Source organism: Oncorhynchus kisutch, linkage group LG6, assembly GCF_002021735.2.
Source record: "Oncorhynchus kisutch isolate 150728-3 linkage group LG6, Okis_V2, whole genome shotgun sequence".
Taxonomy (NCBI): Eukaryota; Metazoa; Chordata; class Actinopteri; order Salmoniformes; family Salmonidae; genus Oncorhynchus; species Oncorhynchus kisutch.
In genome coordinates, this window is record NC_034179.2 from 76618135 (window position 1) to 76636156 (window position 18022).

Here is an 18022-nt window from a genome sequence, read left to right on the forward strand (position 1 = left end):
ATCATCGTGGACGGACTGGAGAGCTACCTGCGCGGGCCTGGGGTGAGTGGTGGCCTTCAGCTGGCGGAACAGTCCTTTGCTGCACACATCTCTGCTCTGCTGTATGCTGTATACACGGATGCATTTCCCTCACAGACCTTGGACGAGAGAGACGCTAGTCTGGCCCCCTATCGGGTCATAGCCTCGTTCCAGTCCGAGTGTGAAGGGCATGCTGGTGGGTACTCCTCAGACCCTGTCCTCTCAGTGTTAGACTGCTACTTTCAGGTTAGGTGTACCTTGGACCAGGACTGGAACTCTGCCCCTGCTGTAGCAGGACCACAGGACACGTGGCATGTTTACCTTTCTGGTGCTGGGATCACAGAAGACCCTATTGCTAAGGATGAGGAGGTCTCAAGTCTGGCACGAGAACGGCGACTGGTCATTTGCCCCAATCGCTCAATGGAGTTTACAATGGTTTGAAATCTATTAAATTACTTCACAGTGGACGAGGAAGAAATAAAAGACATTCAAAAAAAAGTATATACTTATATCAAACAATTGCATTCCCAAAGACTGAGATGCAATGGGAACAGTTTTTTTCCAATGCACAAAATGGTTTTCACTAGTGTTTACAAAAAGTTTTCAGCAAAGTTTTTGTGTGAATTAAACCACTCCTCCGACTGAATCGTACCGTTCCTGACTGCTTTGGCACAATATATTTTTAGTCTGTTCTCCTCCCTTGCACTGTTGTCTTCTCTCCTACACAATGTGACTTCACATTCAACCATTCAACTCCCCTTTACATTACTTTTCTGTCTAACCGTTGTGCCTGTGGTGCTTTCTAAGATCATTTGTAGAGGGAAGATTAGGCTGATGCTATAGACGGGATAGCAGAGAACGTCACGAAAACGATGCGCACGCTTCAATGGGGCAGAAGGCCGTATGTTGTTGTCATTCTAGGTGGCCAGATAGCTAGCAACAATGACAATAAACTGCCATGTGGGGAATCTTAAGTGGCTTGTTTCAGCTAGTTTTATCTTACCATGTCTTGTTTTGACTGATGTCACGTCTATGCTAATATGGCAAAACATTTCTAGCTAGCTAACCATCAACTGTAACTATGTATTTGAGACAACAAGTGCTCATTGTACAACTTTATTTATGTTTTCAATAAACATTGGAGACAAAATATAGTGTACATGTTGTCAACAATCTAAGCCAACCCTGTCGATTTTGCCACATAGTTGGGCACCTGTCGGTTTTATTGCTAAACAACGAAACCATCTATAACTATTAGCTGTCAGGGACAATTAGAATGTCTCTCCACATTTTTCTCAACTAAAGGACAACAAGTACATCAAATGGTGCACAGTTTACAAGCATTTCGCTACACCCGCAATAACATCTGCTAAATATGTATATGTGACCAATAACATTTAATTTGCTTTAATGCCATACATTTTTTAAATCGTATTAGTACAAAAAAATAAAAATATTGTGAAGATATCAAATATAGAAGCGCATCAGAATTGATTAACATTTATGTTATATTTCAGGCATTATATTGACATTTTTGTTGACCATAAAGAGAGTTACAGAAATGATAGGTTGTCAGAAGTTTCATATAGGTAATCATCACAGTATTATCATAACATTTAATGAAAAAGTCAGGAAACATTCACCAGTTTGTTTAGAAATGAACACAAAAAATCACTGAAAAGCAAAGGGTTTAAAGATAGACAAATTAGGAACTAATTCATATTCCAAATGTTAGTAAACTAAAAATAAACAAAACATGTTTGATTGGAGCCTTTATTCTAAACAAATTTTCCCATGGGTTGTTTTTAAATGATTTCCCCTTATTTACTAGGCTATGTTCTATACCTGTGTTCTGTGAGGGGATTGTGCTCCTCATCTTATCTGGACAGATCAGAACCTCATCTCATTATGCTAAGATCTAGGTCAGTCATATAAGGAAAGTTGTGAACTTCACTTGTTATGACGTCCAATACCCTTTTCCCCAATGCCCAGGCTACTCAACTACTGTCCACATTCTAAGGAACGGGACGATACCCCTATCTTGGCAAAGAAACAAAACATGAAACAGATTTAACTTCTTTAGGAAAACCGCCCCAATGCTGGAAACAAATCATTTTGTTGTCATCCACATTTATTTATTTTCCAAGCTATAGCGCATAATATTTTACATATAGCAGGCTTTTAAAGGACCAAAGAGTTTAATCTGCTTTGTTATAGTTTTGCCATGGAAAGAATATTGCGATACTCTACCACCCTCAAACTAAACTCTGGACCTCGAAGCCAGTTCAACTACGTTTTCATTGTTCCCCACTAGTCAGGGACTGATTTAGACCTGTGACTCCAGGTGTGTGCAATTAATTATCAGGTAGAACAGAAAACCAGCAGGCTCCGGACCTTGTAGGGTCAGAGTTGAGTGTGCCGACCCTACCACATTGAATTGTCATATTCACATGTGCCTATATATACAACTGTATTGTTTACCAATGGACAACTTAAAATGTGACAAGCTTTTTTCAATCTACCCATGCATTTAGCCAAATCACAATGTTTGTTTGTTGGGTGGGAGGAATTACCTACATTTTCAACAAACTGGTGTTTATTAAAAAAACAAAAAAAACATTTGAATTATTTACAGTTTCAGCAATTATGGCCTCTCAAAATGTATGATAACATGTAAGATTCAATGAGGTGACAATTAGACAGATATACACACATTCATACACTGGAACCATCATGACTTTTACAACCTTTGTTGATCTATCCATTGCAAGCAAGAGGTGTACAATAGCATCATACTGAAATGTGACACATTGCCTAAACACATTCCTGCACATCCTACAGTACCTCTTCATTCTCGCAGGAGCTTCATGTTAAGACCATGGCTACATATTAGTGATACTCTTGTACAGTACACAATAGACAAACACAATATTTATAAATTTAAGTGTCAACTTTATCTAGTTATTCCAATAAAAATATAGTAAATAACCTTATAAATTGACCTACAAGATCCAGTGATTTAAGAATATACACATTACACGTGTTTTATAATATCAGCTTTAGAGTGTTTTAGTTGGTCATGTATTTCTCAAGCAGCTGCCTTCTGATTGACGGGATATTGTGAGAATGAGCTTGTGACATCCAAAGAAGTATGAAATCCTTATCAGGGATACTTTTGACTTTTCCTCACCAAAGCCTTTGAGCTTAAATGTTGCTTTGTCTGTTATCTCATAGTTATGAGAGTAGCCTACACCCTGGCTTTTTACATTCCACTGACAAGAAGATGGAGTCCATGTAGAAGCCTTGGCCAAACATCCCAACTGTTTTTCAGCTTCAATGGACATTTAAGCCTCAGTTCATACATAGCCTGTAACATAGCTTAGCCTTAATTCAGAATGCAAAGTGAATGGGCGAACCTATGGGTCTTCTGTGTGCAGGGATCTCGTTCTTGTACTCATTGGTATAGATAACTCCCTTCCCAATGTCATCGATCTTATTCGAGCTCATCGGACTGTAATCCATGGAGACGCCTGAGTCGGCCACCGCCATGTATGTGTACCCGGGGCCCTTGGACGGCCAGGTGTGGTTTGGGTACTCAAAACTGGACTGGGACGAGAGGCGGCCCGATCCTGAGCTCTGTTGGACATTGGAGGACAAGTCTGATCGAGATTCAGAGGATGTCCTTCCAGAGGCAAAGAGAACCTGCAGGGGCAAGGTTTCTTCCAATATGTCGTCCAGAGGCTCCTCCACACTGTGGTTCTGAGCATTGAGGGTGACATAGGCATCATGGGACTCCAGTAGAGAAGACTGGGTCCAGGGTGCAGGGTGCCTATGAATAGCCCGGAGCTGGTCCATCGGCCAGTGCTCCTGGGGGGTTTCTCTCCACCCCTCCATCAATGCAGGATCCACCCTCTTTAGCTTCTTGTCTTCATCCTCCTCCTCACCAAGTGCCTCTGAGGCCTTGGGCGGCAAAGCGGAGCTGGGTAAGACGGGACCAAGGCTAACCTCTGAGAGCACCTCTAGTGGCGCAGGGAATTCCTCGGAGTAGAAGTAGGTTGGCCTCAACCATAAGCCTCCAGTGCTGTGGCCCAACCACTCCTATTGACAAACCAAATGAGAGAGGTTCAGGAGTCTGCACTAATATTGAGTCAAGATGAACAGACTACGATACACACAAAGGATATAGATAAGCACTGCACAGGGTACTTCATACCGAGTTTCATATTCCAAGGATACGAAGAATAATACTGGATTTATTTGTCTCACCTGAAAGTCACCGTCATAAACCTTAAAGAGGCCTTGGAACTTGCTTTCAGGGGTGGGAATGATTGGCCAGATCTTCTTCAACAGGAACCTGAGGACAATATTGTACAGTCTTATTCCATAAATACACCACTGAGGATGTCTCTACAAAGGAGATCACTAAAGAGTGTAGTTACAGTGGTAGACTAAGAACATTGGAAACTTGTTGTTTATGGTAACTGACCTGCGATGAGACATGAGCACAAGGAGAGACAGCAGGGTGAGGACAAGAGAGATGATGAGACTCAGGGACACGATGAGAGGGTCCAAGTCTGCAAATAAGATAACACATCAACAAGGTTACACCAGGGATGAAATCCAAGGGAGGGATCCCTCACAAATAGAACAAAGATGTTTAGCTCATGAGACAAGCACATTATTTTGGTGACCATGTGAATGTTTGAAGCTTACCACCAGGCATTGTTTCCATCAGTACCGGGTCAGTCCAGGCGCTCCAGTAGCCGCTGTAGCTGATGCCGTCCAGTTTGACACGAATGCGCACCTTGTACTTAGTGCCTGACTGCAGACCACGCAAGATGAGCTCAGAGCTGGCTTGCACCTCCTCCACCTGAAGACGAGATGATAATGCATTGTCATTGACACATCTCTGCCAAAGGCCAAGAAAGGAACGGCACCATTATTCACAAGAACTTCAAACGTTTCTCTTGTCTGGTAACAAACTTCTACCTCTGATATGAGTGTGTGTTGTTCATACCTTTCCAATGTGGCTCCCTGCCATGGCGTAGCTGACCTCGTACATCATGCTGTCACCCATGTACTTGAGAGAGGGAGGCAGCCAGCTGGCCTTCAGCTGCCCCTGCGTCCCTGTACTCGTCAATGTCAGATTGGCAGGCGGGTCTAACAGGACTGACACACAGACATGAAAAGAAAATGTCATTCCTAAATCCTGAGAAAAAACGAATGGAATAGTTCCCAAAAGTCACCCACAACCAAAACTCTATAACTCACAGACAACTTCAATGAAGAGACTGCGGTTGTGGATCAGCAGGTCGTCCCGAAACACCCGGATGTCAAGGGGCACAAATAATTGAGTCTGGGACAACCTGCAAAAATACAGCCTCTTGCCACCTGCTGCTGGTAGGGCAGTTACGGAACACTCACTGCTGTTCTCATTCCTGCAGAGGAGGAGCGACATTTTGGATTGTTTACGCTTTGTATCAAGTTTCTAGGCTAAATGGAAAATTGAGGTGATCATTCTTCAAAACACATGTTCATAGCAAGTAGCTACCCTCTACCAAGACAGGGTGAGAGGATATGGTACACGTAGCAGCAATTATTAACTGAACGCTTTGCCTGATCATGACGTACTGGTATGTGTATATGAATGAGTATTGGTCAGCAGAGCCAGCCCTTTCCTCATCCTCCTCCCAGAAGCAGGTGAGGTCTGACATCCCTTCAGCAAAGCACTTTGGATTCTCTGGCTCAGCGTGGAGCAGCAGAGACACTGTGTGGACAAGGGAGGGAAGTCTTAGTCCACAAGGAAAATGTGTGTTGTGGCATTATTGGTTTGAACAATTTAGTAAACACAGGTGAAGACTTAAAGTAAGTCTCCAAACAGCTCCAGAGGAATGACTATTGATGATTAGTGATTATTATAACTATTTTTAACAGCTATTAAATTGACCAACTTGTGCAAGGAAACACACAAAATTTTGACAATTGATAACCTGTCTATCTTAACCCAAATCTAAAACATCAAACCTATTATGTTGAAATACAAAATATAACATGATTGAAAATAAGCGTTGTAATTGTAAACACTTGTGTTACAGAAGGTGAAGAAAACAAGTAGGCTATTTGGGAAAATGTGTCCTACCTTTAGTTTCCAAAGCTTGTGCACCATGCACGATGGATGTTTTCTGAGTGCAAAATAATACACAAAAAGCCAACAGCTTATTCAGGTTATTGTTTGTCATCTTTTTGTCTCCTCTGAGAACAAAGCGGCCTATGCGTTCTGTTGTACTGCATAACTGGTAGGCAACCAGCTCCCAACGTCTGTTTTCTCCATCTCGCTTCGTGACAGTCTGTCTCTGAGATACTATGGATAGTGCAACACAGTTGTGCATGCATCACAGGAGATAAGGTGTGAGCGGGTGTCCAAGCCAAGCTGTTTACTTTTTACTCAAACCCAACTGTAGAGGTGGAGCATACAAAATATTTTCACTCATGTCTGTGGGCGGGACTAGAGTAAGGTTACAACATGCTTCCATTGGAACAATATGTCCCCCCAAACCACAAGGACCCTCGGAGAAAGCTGAGGGTCACAACACAACTCTAAGTGACAACTGCATTTAGTTGTAGTGGGTATTTTTTTCGACATGCATAATTGAGGTTCCTTATTGTGAGGAACAAAGGAGGCACGTGGCAGACATACACAGGTAATAGGGTAGGCCTAATAACTGAAAACACACATGGAGCCAGTGAACTCACAACTCGGCATAAACGGTCTCTTATCTCTGACCTACACCCATGTTTTTGAGCTCGACCTGCGTTATCTGTATTGCAAGGGGTAGTGTCCCGTGATAAGCATGGGGGCGTTTAGGCTCATCCCAACCCTACATCATTTGAATGTAATTTAGCCTGGCCTTACATCACTTGACTTTAGTGGGCTCAGGCTGAGGATTTCTCATTTGGCACTAAGGAAGATCACTGATAGGCACCAGTATATGATGTAAGACTACAGTATGATGTAAAAATATAAAAAGGTTGCAAAACATTGCAAGTAGATGAACTGCAAAGGACACAGAAAGGATGTGGGTAACTGGTAGGTGACAGGAAAGGGCACCTCTTATTGTTGAGTACCACGGCAGTGTGGTTTTCTGTGTCGTTAGATTAAACCCCCCCCCCTCCAAATGGGAAGGGAGGTAGGACGTAAGGCCATAAATTATAGATGGTATCACCATGAAGACTAACCTAACCACATAGAACATGGGTCTCAAGCCTTTGTCTGCTTAAATGCATAGATGTTGTGCTTTCACAAGTTCTAATCATCTAAACGATTTTAGCATCAGGATTGCACAATAAAACAACTCAGCATTTATATTTTGTAATGAAGTCTTTATTTTCATAAACACATTCAATGTATATGCCTTTTCTAATAAGATTTTCCATCAAACAGAGCTTTAAATAGGAACAAAACAAATATACATTAAGACAACAGTATAGTTCCCCCTTAATAGTATAACAAACCTCCTATATAACCTATGGAATGCCAGACTACACAAAACTAACCAATTCCACAGAAAAAAAATAAAAGGATAAAATGACTCACAACTTCAGATGAACATAATTATCCCCAAAAATGTTTTTTTAATCAACTGACATTGAAGTATTTAGATAAACTGGGTATCAGTGCATCAGCATGTGATTTAGAGAAGTCCTCCTCGGGACTTTCAGTAAAACCTCACCACTTTCAATCCAGTTACCTTCAGCAGCAGAAAGAAAAACCCTATTTAAATACACTGACAACCAGCCAGAAAGCTTTACAACTTGGGCATAATGCAGATGTAATGTGGGTATAGTGTTTAAACACAGCTATAAAAGGTTAACAGTTAAGTCTCCAGTAAAATGTTTCACACCACAACGAGACCACTTGCTCGTGGTAAGAGATGAACAGGGGAGACCACTTGCTTGTGGTAGGAGATGAACAGGGGAAATCACTTGATACAAATCAGCCCGCTAATATCAAACAGCGAGTCAGCATCAGCTGTGCATCCAGGTGGATAAGTGTCTTTGTGATAAGCAATGGGAGAGAGTAGGCGCTCATGAATACTTTTGGCGGGCTTTGACCCAACCCCTCAGCTTTAGCAGTGCTTTGGCGTAAAAACATAAGGCTGCTATCACGCCGAGACCGTGCCTGACCCTAACTGATGGCCAGTGAGCAGTGTGGGGCTAGTGATAGGGAAATGGCAGTGTCTGTGAGTAACAGAGGACCAGTGAACAGTGTGGGGCTAGTGATGGGGAAATGTCAGTGTCTGTGAGTAACAGAGGACCAGTGAACAGTGTGGGGCTAGTGATGGGGAAATGTCAGTGTCTGTGAGTAACAGAGGACCAGTGAACAGTGTGGGGCTAGTGATGGGGAAATGGCAGTGTCTGTGAGTAACAGAGGGCCGGAGAACAGGGAGATAGATGCATGTCTCTCCAGTCCAGTTGGAGAGATGCATATTTTTTCTACTGAAGCCATCCAAGCAGTACAATGGAATGTACTGTACATGCTTTAGGTGCACCATTTGTCTTTCTGTTTAAGCATATGATTTGGAAAATTAATTAGCATGGGTGTCATGCTTGGCCAATCACCTCGCTTTAATTAGGCTACTTCATAGACAGTAACTTAGATGTAAGAACAGTACAGTAACATCATGCAAGTAATGCAGGCAGTTTACACTGGCACATCCAGATTACAGGACACTGTTGAAGCCTGGTGCAATCGGGTTGGAAAGTGTAAGAACAATGAGTAGGAAGGGAGCACAGAGGGGTGAGCGGGGACATGCCAGAGCAGATCACATGACGCGTGTCAGTGTCATTAGTGTTATACGACTTCCTCCCAGACAAACATCCTAGAGCACAACATTGCTCTAACATTGTTTGGAGCAGAATCTCATACTTTTCACCTTCTCTTTCCCATAAGCAGTAGTGGTTAATTAAGAAAGTCTCAGAAATAGTAGTGCACAATTATTCTGAGGACATGGCAAAATTGCATCTTCAGTGTCACAGAGTAAAGCATGGAGGTCAGGGAATAAGGAAGCAAAAGGCCAAAGCAGCAGAATAACTCCGTTTTGTGATTGTCTGGATGATGTCATCTGATTTCATTAATTACAGTTACATATAGATTTTGATCAAGGATATGACAGCAAAAATTTGGATATTTTTTTTCAGGTTTTGGGGTGCTGTTTTGTGTCCGGTTTTGGATTCTGAGAAGTTTAGTCCAATGAATACATTCGAAGCAGAGCACCTAGCCAGGGGGCATCCAAAACAAAAGCACCTTCTGCTCTGTTTGAGTCTTAAACTATTATATTTTCATTAATTAAACTCTGAACACAATGACCTAAAATAATGACCAGGGGGTGAAGGCCACAGTACACAAGAGAGATGGGGCCTTTTCAGGGAATACAGAAACTAGAGCAGGGGATATGTGGGATGACGCTGGATGGACCGAGGGGAGGGGACCAATGGTTATCTCAGCTGGCTGCTTTATGGTTTTCACTGTAGTGGCTGTGTTAGGGGGTGTGAGACTGGGGTGTAGTTTGTGAGGTGTACTCTCTATACTTCACGCACAGTGCCAGGGTTTGTTGTGGGGCTGTGAGGAGAAGTGAGGCGGGATTTAGCAGCCACAGCCCCCACGGTTCTCTGGAGGCGAGTCCTGTAGACTGGTGCTCCTGTGATTGGACAACAGGTTGGCATCTCCGCCCATGCTCTCGTTCATCTTCTCACAGATGACGTCTACCAGCCGCTCAAACACCTGCTTCACGTTGATGTTGTCTTTGGCGCTGGCCTCGAAGAACTGGAACCCTGTCAGACAGAGACAGGGAAATTGAGTAGAGTAATTACTTACTGTGGAGAGATTTCAAGAAAAGCAGATGAGATATTTAGACTTAAGTGTTCGGTGTCCCCTGTTATATCTGTGTGTAAGTGTGTTCTCATGAGGTCAGTATGCTGTGGTAGTGTGACCTCTTGGTGTATAGTCTTTGCGAAGACTGCATGCTGTCGTGGATACTACTCACCAAGATCTTCGGCCAGTCTCTGGCCTTCCTCTGTGGGGACTAGCCTGTCATCCTCCAGTTCACACTTGTTTCCCACCAGGATCACCTGTGCGTTGTCCCAAGAGTATGTCTTAATCTGAGTTGCCCTGTATGACCGAGGTGAGAGTAGACGAATACACAGTCTGAGAAGGCAGCAGGGTCAATATGGAAATGATGGAACCTTTCACTCACCAGTCCTGCACAGCGTTGAAGGAGTCCTGGTTGGTGATGTCATACATGAGCAGGAAGCCCATGGCTCCTCTGTAGTAGGCTGTGGTGATGGTACGGTAGCGCTCCTGTCCCGCTGTGTCCTGTGGGGAACATGATGGATGGTCATTCTTTACAGGTTAGGTTTGGGAACATGTTACATTCTGTGGTATTTTGTGAGACCAGAAGGGGGCAATATTGACTAAGGCCTACAGACTTGAGATGCTAGAGGTGAGTGTGTGTGTATACGCTTGTAAATATTCAGTAGGTCTAGAAAAGACTACAATTAATAAAAATAAAAAATGTAAATAGAAAATTGATATTTGACATTAATAAACATACTTCTGTGATAGTGCCTTGTTCTTTAAATTGTCCTATCAGCCTAAACCTTCCCACCCAAAGCCACTGTCAACTTCAGACTATTAGAAATTAAAGTGTCAGATACATGATTAAACAAAGACTAATGTCTACATTTGTCATGTCCATCTTGTCAAACAACAAACCCTGGCCCACTAACAAAAACTAACAAGAACCCAGTAAGAACAAAAAGAACACAGAGCGTCAGATGTCGATAACAGCTCTCTGGTGCCGCAAAGCTGTTTATCGGAAACATCTTTTTAATTTAAATTTATTTTACCTTTATTTAACTAGGCAAGTCAGTTAAGAACAAATTCTTATTGTCAATGACGGCCTAGGAACAGTGGGTTAACTGCCTGTTCAGGGGCAGAATGACAGATTTGCACCTTGTCAGCTCAGGGATTTGAACTTGCAACCTTTCAGTTACTAACATTCTAACCACTAGGCTACACTGCCGCCCCTTTCAATTAAGTAGAGGTTGAGTGTGATGTCAGAGTTGCTTCCCTAGAAAAGGTTAACGTGAAAAAAAGTCAAGCAGGTGTGGGGATTAAATTGGCACGGCAACGATCCTTGGCCATCGCTTGGTAACCTGGCCTGGGTCCCTCATTTGCATTGGAGGACTTCACATCACTGAATAGTGGGGTGGGTGTTTTATGAATGTTTCATTAGGGCTAATAGTGTGCAGGGTAGTCAGCCCGAACAAACTGCCACCGATTTAGAGATTGCAAGAAATAGAGCTGTTCTTAACTTAGAGCAGGTGCCGGGCTAGAGAGACAAGTGCTCTGTAAGTGTGTGAGGAGGTGTATCCGCAGCGGTGTACTTCTGTTAAATGACCTTACCCAGAAGGAGAGTCTGCGTCATCTCAGGGTCATTTGTTTCATTTATGAATGAAAGATACCAGATGCATATCTTATCTGATATGTGCAGACATGATCAAATATTTGGCATCGTAATGGATCTTACGGTAGCACTAACCAAATACACTGTCTCCACAACTATCTATACACCAAGTAAAGAAAATACTGTCCAAAAGCATATGCATGATGACAATAAGTGTAAAATGGTTGGTGGTCAGAGCCATTGATGTCACTAGGACCCTTCTCAGCATGCGTCACCTGGTCCTGCCGCCCACACAAAGCAGGGACACACTCTAAGCCCTGGGCTTTGTGGTTCCGACACCAGGTGTGTCATTGTGCAGTTAACATATTGCCATGTGGTGTATCCTCCTAGAATAAACAGTATGGTTCAGGTTGAGGAAGTAGAACCATAATGGTTCTATAGAAGGCTTCAAATTAAACTCATTTTTAAAACCATGATAAAAAAACAAATTCAAGCCTTTCATGCCACAGACGCGGAGGAAAGCTTGCAGCAGTGTGGACAGCGCACCACCTGTACACCCTTCATAGATTGGTGAGGCTCAGAGGGTTTGAGTGAAAACAGGACGCTGCAGATTAAACGCCATCCAAATAGGGTTGTTCATTAACTGTACACTTGCTCTCGAAGCCAGGGCTCATTTATTGAACATGGTTGCTACTTCCACACCTCCAATGTATGAGGCAAACTGAGGAAGGATTCATTCTTCTCTGATTTGAAAATCACTGGATGCTCATCGGATGGCATTCAGTGATCCCAGCCACCACTGACGACATTAAGCCAAATCACGTGTCCTATGTGGAAACAGGGTTAGTGCGTCAGTCAGCTTGGTTTTGGTGTGTACATTGGTGTGGACACGTTTGCTGCTGATTCATCTTGATTGAATACAATACCATATAGGATGTTTGTCTTGTTTAAACATCATTCACTGTACATGGAAATAGTTTGCTTTGAAACACTTTCAGACATCAGGGGACTAGGCTAAAGAGAAATAAATTGTAAAAATCTGGTAGCTCTGTAATTCAAGTATTTTCACAGAACCTGATATTTTTTCCCACTAATTGGTCTTTTGACTAATCAGTTCAGCTTTGAAAAAGATCTGATGTGAAAAGATCTGTGGTTGGTCAAAAGACCAATAAGTGGAAAATGGATCAGAATTGGTCTGCCTGTCCAAACACAGCCTTAGTTTCTAGAGCATGTGGTACAAGCAGCAGCAACACATTGCAGTAGCTTGAGATGAGAAACCAAGTTTTCTGAAAAACATACAAGAGAGACAGAGGGTAAAATCATTGGTGGGAAAAAATACTCAATTGTCATACTTGAGTAAAAGCAAAGATACCTTAATAGACCTCTAGTGACTACCCATCCCGCATGCGGGAGTGTAATCATCGACTGACACTAATTAGCATAACGCAACGGACATAAATATGCCTAGAAAATATTCCTATTCATGAAAATCACAAATGAAATATATTGAGACACAGCTTAGCCTTTTGTTAATCACCCTGTCATCTCAGATTTTCTAAATATGTTTTACAGCCAAAGCTAGACAAGTATTTGTGTAAGTTTATCGATAGCCTAGCATAGCATTTTATCCAGCTAGCAGCAGGTAACTTGGTCACGGAAATCAGAAAAGCAATCAAATTAAATCATTTACCTTTGATGAGCTTCAGATGTTTTCACTCACGAGACTCCCAGTTAGATAGCAAATGTTCCTTTTTTCCAAAAATAATATTTTTGTAGGTGAAATAGCTCCGTTTGTTCTTCACGTTTGGCTGAGAAATCACCCGGTAATTGCAGTCACGAAAACGCCAAAAATATTCCAAATTAGCTCCATAATATCGACAGAAACATGGCAAACATTGTTTATAATCAATCCTCAAGGTGTTTTTCAAATATCTATTCAATAATATATCCGCCGGGACAATTCGTTTTTCAGTAGGACCGATTGGAATAATGGCTACCTCTGTATTTTACGCGAGAGTCACTCTGGGAGCCATCAGGTGACCACTTGCGCAATGTAGCCGCTTACGGGTATTCTTCAACATAAATGCGTAAAACTACGTCACAATGCTGTAGACACCTTCGGGAATACGGAGAAAGAGTAATCTGGTTGATAGCCCATTCACTGCTCAATAGAGACGCATTGGAACGCAGCGCTTTCAAAACATGAGGCACTTCCGGATTGGATTTTTCTCCGACTTTCGCCTGCAACATCAGTTCTGTTATACTCACAGACAATATTTTTTACAGTTTTGGAAACTTTAGAGTATTTTCTATCCTAAGCTGTCAATTATATGCATATACTAGCATCTTGTCCTGACAAAATATCCCGTTTACTACGGGAACGTTATTTTTCCAAAAATGAAAATACTGCCCCCTAGTCACAAAAGGATTTATTAATAGAAAATGACTGAAGTGAAAGTCACCCAGTAAAATACTACTTAAGTCTTAAAGCGTCTGGTTTTAAATGTACTTAATTACAGTGGTGGAAAAACTAATACATTTTCATGCTTAAGTAAAGGTAAAAAATGACATGTTATAAATCTAATTCCTTATATTAAGCAAACCCGATGGCATGATTTACAGAAAGTCAAGGGTACACTCCAACACTCAGACATCTTTTAAAAATGCAGTATTTCTGTTTAGTGGGTCCACCAGAGGCATAATATTGATAGGCATGTGAATTGGACCATATTGTTGTCCTGACTGAGCATTCGAAATGTAATGTATACTTTTGGGTGTCAAGGAAAGTGTATGGTAGTAAAAAGTACATATTTTCTTTAGGAATAAAATGGAGTAAAATTTGTCAAATATTAATTGTAAAGTACCCCCAAACAACAACTTAAGTAGTACTTCAAAGTATTTTTACACAACTGTGTAAAATGCAAGGGCCTTGCAGATGAAAGTTGGTGATTGACCCACTATAGAATTATCAGCCATCTGTCAGAAAAACTCAATTCAATAGCAAAGGATTTGGCCTATGGATTTATATTGTGGTTTAATACAGAAGACAACTTTCCTCTTGATGGGATGTGTATGAGAGTCCACTATGATGGCAAAAACGTGGCACAAAGGTGGCAATCATGTTTTAGAGACCATAGCTGGCATGTGGGACAAAATGCATAAGGCTAACTCACCCATATCTGTAGCTTTATCCTTTTCTCATTGCGGAAGACGGTCTTGACCTTGAAGTCTATGCCCACAGTGGAGACAAAGGCTGAGGTGAAAGAGTCATCAGCATAGCGGAACAGGAAGCTGGTCTTCCCCACACTGCTGTTGCCAATGATCAGCAGCTTGAACATGTAGTCAAAGTTCTGGTCGGCCGCATCCTTCTGGGCAGGCTGCTGCTGAAGGCGAGAGTCATTCACTGACGCCATCTAGAAGGGAAGGCAGAGGTGTGAGAGGTGATACTACAGCTCAGTGTGAATTAAACACAATCATCAGGTTAGAGGCTCGTAAGTAAGCCTTTCACTGTAACCTGTTGTAGTCGGCGCATGTGACATAACATTTGATGAGTCTTTCAATTTCATACCAACAGTTGGTAGGTAAAATCAACAGGCCAGGCCCAGTCCCCTAAATTGTTATGATCCAGTAATGAAGGGTTGTGGGGAATTTAAAACCTGCTCGTCATAGCTATTATGACTCAGTCACTTGCAGGCTGCAAGCATCTGCCACTGGGTATCAAGTTGCACACCATAAAGACCTTTTAGTGTCTGTCACTCCTTCCTAAAAGTGGGTGTAATGACTGCAAGGAATGGGCGTGAAAAGAGAGTCCATGGTCTCTCCCCTCGTCCTCAGCTGATCAATCAGGGCTGCACACCACAGCTTCCCTCTGATGAGGACTGTCTCCTTGGAGACCGGTCCAGAACATAACCGACAGGCCAATTAATGGGCCAGGCCAGCTAGCTCAGCATGTCCATCTTAAGATGTAGTGATATTTAACAACAAAGGGGAATGTAGAGGACGGTCCACAGACACTATTGGGGGGCAAGGAAAATCTGTTGTTGAAGCTGTATCGCTATGATTCCATGTTTGTGCCCACAGAGATTATAGGGGTGTGAGAGTGAGTCACTGCCCCTTACTTTTAACATGGGGGATGACCTGTGCAGTAAATGTGTTAAATATGGCAAATGCATGATGTACAGGCCAAAACGATTTTGTAAAGATTCTGTGCAAAAGGCAGGTCTACTATAATCCCCTATCACATGGCACCAATCAAACTTTCATCTGACCATTGCTTTGTGGGTCTGAAGTCATTGGATCATAGGTCCCACACTGTGTATAAAGAATATGCGGGAAACCCATTGGATCAAATGTTGTTTTCCCCTCAGAACGTAAGCCTGCTAAATCCTGGTCACATCATGCACATTTACACTGTGGCTCAAGTCTTTAAGGCAAAATAATATTTGGGGAAACTGTTTTTCTACCCTAAATCTGTGACAACTGTTGTGCTGCTGAGGCAATGAGTAGCCTACAATATCCAATATCACTCAATTCAATATCCAATAATAATATTATATAATCCAGCCCAATGCTGCAGTCATACTGTCCAAACTATTCTAAGATATTAGAGACCAAAGTCACTGAATGATGAGGTGTTGAGAAACACATGGCCAAAACTCTTTGTGGACAAGTAGTATTAGATTACTTTGACCAGTGGGTGATGAATTTAATACTGGCATGCCACCATCTGCCACAATAATCGGGTACATCTCTGACGGGACGGATTTTACATCACTGTCATCACAGAACAGGCCTCCACTTAGTAGAGTTGAAATGGGAGTCATTTTTTAATGCATTGGAGAAGCATTAGTTCTGTAAAACAAATAGAGGCCATTATGGTGAATAGGCCTAGTGTGGTCTCTCAGCTGGCACGGAGTCAGGTCCCTAGCTGTTATAGGAAATTAACTCTTGGTTGGCAGCTGTCTGTTCCCTATTAAAGAATGGTCATAAACACAGGTGAAGGAGGTAGGTTAGTAAATTGTAGGGGTTTCAGTATACCTGGACAAACTCAAATGAATAGCACAATAAGTAGGCCGATACTTTTGTGTCAACTCACTCACTCACTCTACCCATCATATTGAAAGTTGTCAAGTGTCCATTCACCATCTCTATAAGCCCTTGATCATGACATTACACATAAGTTATTGGACAAAGGCATCTTCTGTATGGGGGAGTTTTGTTAAGAGCCCCGATGCTCAATCTGAACATTAACAAGCGTCTGTTTTGGAAGCATAAGGACCTTATCTTTCATACCAGTGAAAAATAATTTTAAAAGGTTGAATTGATACACCTTGATAGGGTTAGTGTCAGTGGAGGACGACTCCTAATAATGGCTGGAAAGGAGTGAATGGCATCAAACACATGGAACCTATGTGTTTGATGTATTTTAACCATTCCACTCCAGCCATTAGTACGAGCCTGTCCTCCCCAATTAAGGTGCCACCAACCTCCTGTGGTTAGTGTTCCCACAAGGCCATATCTCCATGTTACAGAGCTTGTTTACTGAAGATAAGAGGCGACCACCTGTGCTAATTAGCCATGGAGCGTGTTCTGAACACCTGTATGTAAGCGTAACTCGGGAGGTATAGTTTTGTCAGATGGAGGCACCCATAGCTGCATAGATCTGTGCATTTTTTTATTTAAAGAATTCTTTCTCGCTAATGCAAATGCCACATAGCAAGCGATGATTTGACGTTTCAAAACGTTGAAACACAGCGTCAGGATTTTAGTTCACATGAGGTAGTCATGGATGAAGCTAATGGCTGAAAACTGTAGGGAGAAGGCACATGCCGCCTAGAGTGTGACCGCTATATCTCTATATGATATAGAACTGCCAAAGTAGACTCTATACAGAGAATGCGGGTGAAGAAAATCCGTCCGTACATCAAATCGCACCAGGTGCTCGAGCCTCGAGGATTAATTGGCGATGACTCGAAAACCTGTTGTCACATTATAGAAACATGTAAAACTAAGTCCAGTGTACATTAAATTGAGTTAAGTAAACGAGAATACAATGCCCAGCAAGTTATTTATATTTGTACATGAAGGAAGCTGGACAAAGGCGCAGAAAATATTTACCAAACTTTTTCCAACCACTTACCTAATCTATGGAAAAGGAAATTCTTTGACTTTAACCTTCAATGTTATTTCCTTTCAAGTGAAGAGTGAAAGTTCCCTAGGGTCTTCAACAACCTGAATTCTCTTTCCGCCCACGGCTTTCTGCCTCACCGTTTTCCTCTGAGCGTTTGCGGAATAGAACAGGCAGCTCCCGGATCTCGTTTGTGTACAAAGGAGCACCCACCCTTCGAGAGCGCAGCAGACAGTGTAGTGGCCACCTCACACGACAGTATTCACACAGCTATAATCTCTCACACACTTCCAGAGAGAAAATTTCCTGTACTTTATGATCCCTCACTCAGCTCTAGCCTGTTTCGAAATGAGAACTTTCGCAAATCAAGGCAGCATATACAGTATGTTTGTGTTTGACTTATGTTAATGTG

General features: G+C 42.2%; 2 protein-coding genes across 2 annotated transcripts; both read right to left on the reverse strand.

Annotated features, from left to right (window-relative positions):
* Positions 1-1120: 1120 nt before the first annotated feature.
* LOC109883307 (erythropoietin receptor) lies at positions 1121-6449 on the reverse strand. The gene is made up of 8 exons (XM_020475329.2): positions 6158-6449; positions 5650-5785; positions 5290-5456; positions 5036-5187; positions 4732-4888; positions 4505-4592; positions 4285-4372; positions 1121-4116 (listed from the first exon to the last, which is right to left on the reverse strand). Exons 1-8 carry the CDS (start codon positions 6405-6407, stop codon positions 3409-3411), a joined length of 1746 nt encoding a protein of 581 aa, XP_020330918.1. The 5' UTR covers positions 6408-6449; the 3' UTR covers positions 1121-3408.
* Positions 6450-7377: 928 nt separating this feature from the next.
* On the reverse strand, positions 7378-17891 carry LOC109883311 (ras-related protein Rab-3C-like). Its single transcript, XM_031827652.1, has 5 exons — positions 17623-17891; positions 14657-14896; positions 10272-10390; positions 10062-10186; positions 7378-9849 (listed from the first exon to the last, which is right to left on the reverse strand). Exons 2-5 carry the CDS (start codon positions 14894-14896, stop codon positions 9662-9664), a joined length of 672 nt encoding a protein of 223 aa, XP_031683512.1. The 5' UTR covers positions 17623-17891; the 3' UTR covers positions 7378-9661.
* Positions 17892-18022: the final 131 nt, after the last annotated feature.

Bases quoted from the DNA above. Each gene is read 5' to 3' on its own strand.
- LOC109883307 (XM_020475329.2), bottom strand. From the start codon at position 6,407: ATGCACAACTGTGTTGCACTATCCATAGTATCTCAGAGACAGACTGTC. The intron at 4,593-4,731 runs GTAAGCTTCAAA...TCTTATTTGCAG, and splicing joins GATGGAAACAATGCCTGGTG to ACTTGGACCCTCTCATCGTG. The intron at 4,117-4,284 runs GTGAGACAAATA...GTTTGTCAATAG, and splicing joins TTTATGACGGTGACTTTCAG to GAGTGGTTGGGCCACAGCAC.
- LOC109883311 (XM_031827652.1), bottom strand. From the start codon at position 14,896: ATGGCGTCAGTGAATGACTCTCGCCTTCAGCAGCAGCCTGCCCAGAAG. The intron at 10,391-14,656 runs GTGAGTTAGCCT...TGTTCCCCACAG, and splicing joins GGATAAAGCTACAGATATGG to GACACAGCGGGACAGGAGCG. The intron at 9,850-10,061 runs GTGAGTAGTATC...TCTGTCTGACAG, and splicing joins GAGACTGGCCGAAGATCTTG to GGTTCCAGTTCTTCGAGGCC.